A 4452-nucleotide genomic window follows, 5' to 3' on the forward strand; every position below is an offset into this window, starting at 1 on the left:
GGATTCTTATTAGCATTATGTTCATCAGCCCTAATGAGCCTAAGAGAGGAAAATTAGTATTTACCATCTAATAGTTTTTCTGTAAGATCATGTATATCATTAGTTGATAACCATTACAAGATTGAATGGCCAATTCTCCTCCGGACCCTCGATTCGATTGTTTTCCAAGAATGTTAAGCCGGGTATGTAAGCCATGTATCTGGGAGGAACTTAAAAGAAGAGAAGGGCTTTCGGTTTTTTGCACCCTGTTTTGGTCTTGCAGCTATTTAGAATTCTATGGATAAGTAGACGAGCAAGCGAAGCCCCAGGTTCAGAAAGAATAGTAAATACCGAAGTAGTAGATACCTGAATGATTCTTGAGCGAAACCATAGCAGAGCTTTCTTTCATCTTTTTAAAATTTATATCTGAAAAATATGAAAAAATAATTTCAATTAAAAAAACCACAATTGACCCACATTTCATGTCATTCTATGCCAAAAAAGTCACGCTCCAAGTGTTTCCTTCTCCTGCTTCCAACACATTTCAGCATGTGAGAAGAAAATAGTAAAATACCCTTTCTCCCAGTAGCATAACCCTTAGATTAGATTTTAGCATTGGGCGTATGGGATGAGTATCTGCTCTTTTTCGGAGTTCAGAGTTCAGACCAACTAAGAAAAAAAAAATCCCTTCCATTATTCATTTCCTAATTTGTTTTCAAACAAACATTGGCGGTGAGTGGTTTTTTGAGGGTTTCCTTTGTCGTTTTGCACATCTGAAATCAGGTTCCAACAATGGCGGAAACAAGCTCAGCAAGCGTACAGAAATTCTTCGAGGACCTGGAATCCCACAAGGCTATACTCACCACCTGCACCAACCTCTTCGCCGCCCTCTCACACCGCTTCACCTCCCTCGACACCTCCCTCCACCAAAAATCCCAATCCCTCGATTCCAAGCTCCAATCTCTCCAATCCCGCTCCCACCAAACCCTCGAAGAACTACGCCACCGTGACTCCTCCATCCCCGAGCGCGAGTCCGCCGCCGCTGCCCTAATCCGTGACCAGACCGACGCCGCCCTCTCCGACCTCCGCAAGCCCCTCCCCGCCAACCCCGACCTCTCCACCACCCTCAAATGCCTCTCTCGCAAGATGGACTCCTCCGCCCTCCTCCGCTTCATCGTCTCCAAGCGCAAGGAATCCGCATCCCTCAGGGCGGAGATATCCGCCTCCATATCCGAGGCCGTGGACCCCCCAAGGCTGGTCCTCGACGCCGTCGAAGAATTCCTGAATTGCAAGCTGGCTAAGTCTGGCGTCACCGATAAGAGATGGGCCTGCGGGATCCTGATTCAGGCTCTGTTTCCGGAATCTGGTGCCGGAGCAAAGCGTCCGGAGTTTTCTCGGCGGATTGTGGAGAGGGCGGTGGGGCTGGTGGAGCTGTGGAAGAGGCAGATGGACGAGGAATCGGAGAATGGAACTGTTGGTGCTGCGGAGGTGGTGATGTTTCTGCAGATGGTGGTGTGTTTTGGACTGAGGTCTATGTTCGATGATGACTATTTGAGGAAGTTCGTTATGGAGTTTGCGTCCAGAAGGGACATGGCTAAGCTTGCTGCCATGTTGGAATTCGGTGACAAGATGATAGGTTCGTGTGCTGTTCTTTCTCTAATTGTGTCTTAGCATTTTGTTTGAGGATTGTTTATTTATTTGTACTTGCTAATGATACATTGTTGCTGCAGTTAGTGTGTGACTGATTTATTTATTTGGTAAGTGTATATACTTCTCATATAATGTTGGATTTGCATGTTATATAGTGGGTTGATGGAATGGAACTTGTAACATGATGACATTGATCATAATTAGATGTGACTATACAGGTCTTTATTATTATTATTATAATTATTTACTAACACGATATTTGTTATACTTTTAACCCTATAAGTAATGGAGATAGCAGAGTTTGATTAGATTTGTGAATTTTGATTAGTATATTGAAAACATTTCACAAAAGCATGCATGTTTTGGAGGACTGATGAAAGAAAGAATTATATGCAGATATAATAGATGAACTAGTAAAAAATGGCAAAGAGGTAGAAGCTGTTTATTTTGCTTCAGAATCTGGTTTGACTGAAAGGTTTCCTCCAGTCGACCTGCTCAAGTCCTGTCTTCGGAACTACAAGAAGAATGCTGCTATAACGTCGAAGAAGGGAAATAACAATCAGGCTGCTACGGTCTGGATCTTTACCTATTGAATTCTGTTCTATAGGCTGTTTTAAAGTTCTCCTCTGATTATGCCTTCAGCAACTTTCTTAAGCCTATCTCACTTTTCAGGATGATTCAACCACTTTGGAGTTGAATACAATTAAGGCCATAATCAAATGCGTAGAAGATCACAAGCTGGAATCAGAATTCAACCTCGATAATTTGAGGAAGCGGGTTACACAGTTGGAGAAAACAAAGGCTGAAAGGAAGAAGAGCGCAACAGCTGGTAAACCTAAGAAGCGCAGCATCCGTGCTGGAGGAGCGGGTTCTTCCCGTCCATCCAAATCAGCCAAATTCCATCCGCATCCATCCTCGTCTTCCAGTCGCAGGAACCTGGCACCTTCTCTGCAGCCTAGTCCCAATGCCAGATTTTCAAGCGCATTCAACTATCCCAGTCAGACTGTATATGATGCCTCAGCTACTGCTAATCCTTATGCTGCAACCTATGGAGCTGCCCACACTCAAAGCCCTGCTGGGATGACCCAACAGCATTACTCACTCCCTGTTGACAATTTGGGTCCACCCGGCTACCGATCCAGCACTGCTTATGTAGGACAGTCTAGCTACGGCATGTATGATTATGGAAATGCCACTCTATCCACTTATCAACCTCCATACACAGTGGATCAATCTAGCTACAGGGGATGAGTTTTCCTTGCTTCCTCCTGCTCTTGAATCTTGTCGTCAGTTCCTTAGAAAATGGAGAAAAAAGCAGCTGCCTTTTTTTCGCCTCTTAATTTTTCCGTTTCCTTTTGGGAATTTAGGTTGTAATTGGTAATCACAGAGCAATTAAGTCAAGGTAGGTTCCTCACCATTCCTGTATCTTTTCCTACTATTTTTATACTATCTACTGGTCCTTGCCGTTTTGAATGCATGGCGGAAGTAGCTTCTGAAAACATGAGTAAAAAGGTTACTTGTGCTTTTAATCTTTAATCACAATGGCATGCCTTTTCATCTGTGATCTTTACAGCATATAGTAGTGCTAGTGCATTTATTCTTTTGGGTACAACTTACAAGGGTTGAAGGATACAGCAAAGCTCACCCTTTGAAAAAGAACAAAAGCAGAGTGCCATAGTTCTGTCAATAGAATTCTCATAGAATCAACACGGAACCCGCTGGTGAACCGGTAAGAGCTAGCTTTGGGGTTTTGATAAGAATGAAAAGGGTTTAACAGATTTTGTTGGTATGTCAACTAATATGTTTGTTGAGCTTTTAGCCTAGCTCTACGTACCGCATGCTCATGGCTTGGGATCTTAAAACATTTATAATATCTTACCGCACTTCTGAGTTGTAAATAAAAAGATATGGATGTGGTCTCTGAAAAGGGTGTTCCTAGTTTCTACCTCATCAATGTTACAATATTGTTTATTCAATCGGGAAGTGGTTTGTTAAGGACTGGATAACTAGGTTGGAACATAGAGCGTACCTTGCGGGAAGAGAAATCTTCTGTTTACTATCCTGTCTATGATGGCTGCTACTCACTCTTTTGGTGAGTGTGGGGTTTTCCTCCTTTTTGGAATGGAGTTCTTGTCTGTAGTTTTACCTTTTTAGATGTATCCAAAAGAAGATTACGTGAGAAGTTAGCGGTAGACTAATAAAAAGATTAGGTGAATTGATTTCAATGACCTGAGTTTGAATTGTAGAGAAGTACTAATATTATAAAAACATCAAATAACTCTCATACTGTTTGATTCAAACAGAATCGCGAGTTTCGTGTGAGAGTCAGATGTACTATAGTCCTTGTTAGATGGTGCATGATTGAGGAAAAGAATTTTGTTATTGTATCATCTTGTGTATTATATGTGGAGTGTCATATATAGAGTGCTCTGCAACTGCACATATGTGTGGCTGCAATTAACCACTAACTAATAACTAATTCACTAATTAATCTTAATATACAATTTAGCTAACTGTGAGCTTAACATCCCCCTTCAAATTGGAGCATACGAATTGGAAGTTAGAATTGGAGCATACGAATTGGAAGTTTTTAACTTGGCCATAAGAAAACAAAACTAGGGTGCAGGGAGGGTCTTGGTGAGAATATCTGTTTTCACAATTCCTGCTTCCACCTTTTCTTTGATGAAGTGGCAGTCAATTTCGACATGCTTCGATCTCTCGTGCAAGGTTGGGATTTTAGCCATGTGAATGGCGGAGATATTGTCACAGAACAACATGGACATAGCTAAAACGGCTTCAATGTTCATGAATCTGAGGAGGACA

At 42.1% G+C, this 4452-nt stretch overlaps 1 protein-coding gene across 1 annotated transcript; it reads left to right on the plus strand.

The window, feature by feature from the left end:
* Positions 1-575: 575 nt before the first annotated feature.
* Positions 576-4233, plus strand: LOC130970569 (FRIGIDA-like protein 4a). The gene is made up of 3 exons (XM_057896694.1): positions 576-1615; positions 2026-2201; positions 2302-4233. Exons 1-3 carry the CDS (start codon positions 772-774, stop codon positions 2878-2880), a joined length of 1599 nt encoding a protein of 532 aa, XP_057752677.1. The 5' UTR covers positions 576-771; the 3' UTR covers positions 2881-4233.
* The last annotated feature ends 219 nt before the right edge of the window (positions 4234-4452 follow it).

Source organism: Arachis stenosperma, chromosome 3 (genome assembly GCF_014773155.1).
Source record: "Arachis stenosperma cultivar V10309 chromosome 3, arast.V10309.gnm1.PFL2, whole genome shotgun sequence".
Lineage (NCBI taxonomy): Eukaryota > Viridiplantae > Streptophyta > Magnoliopsida > Fabales > Fabaceae > Arachis > Arachis stenosperma.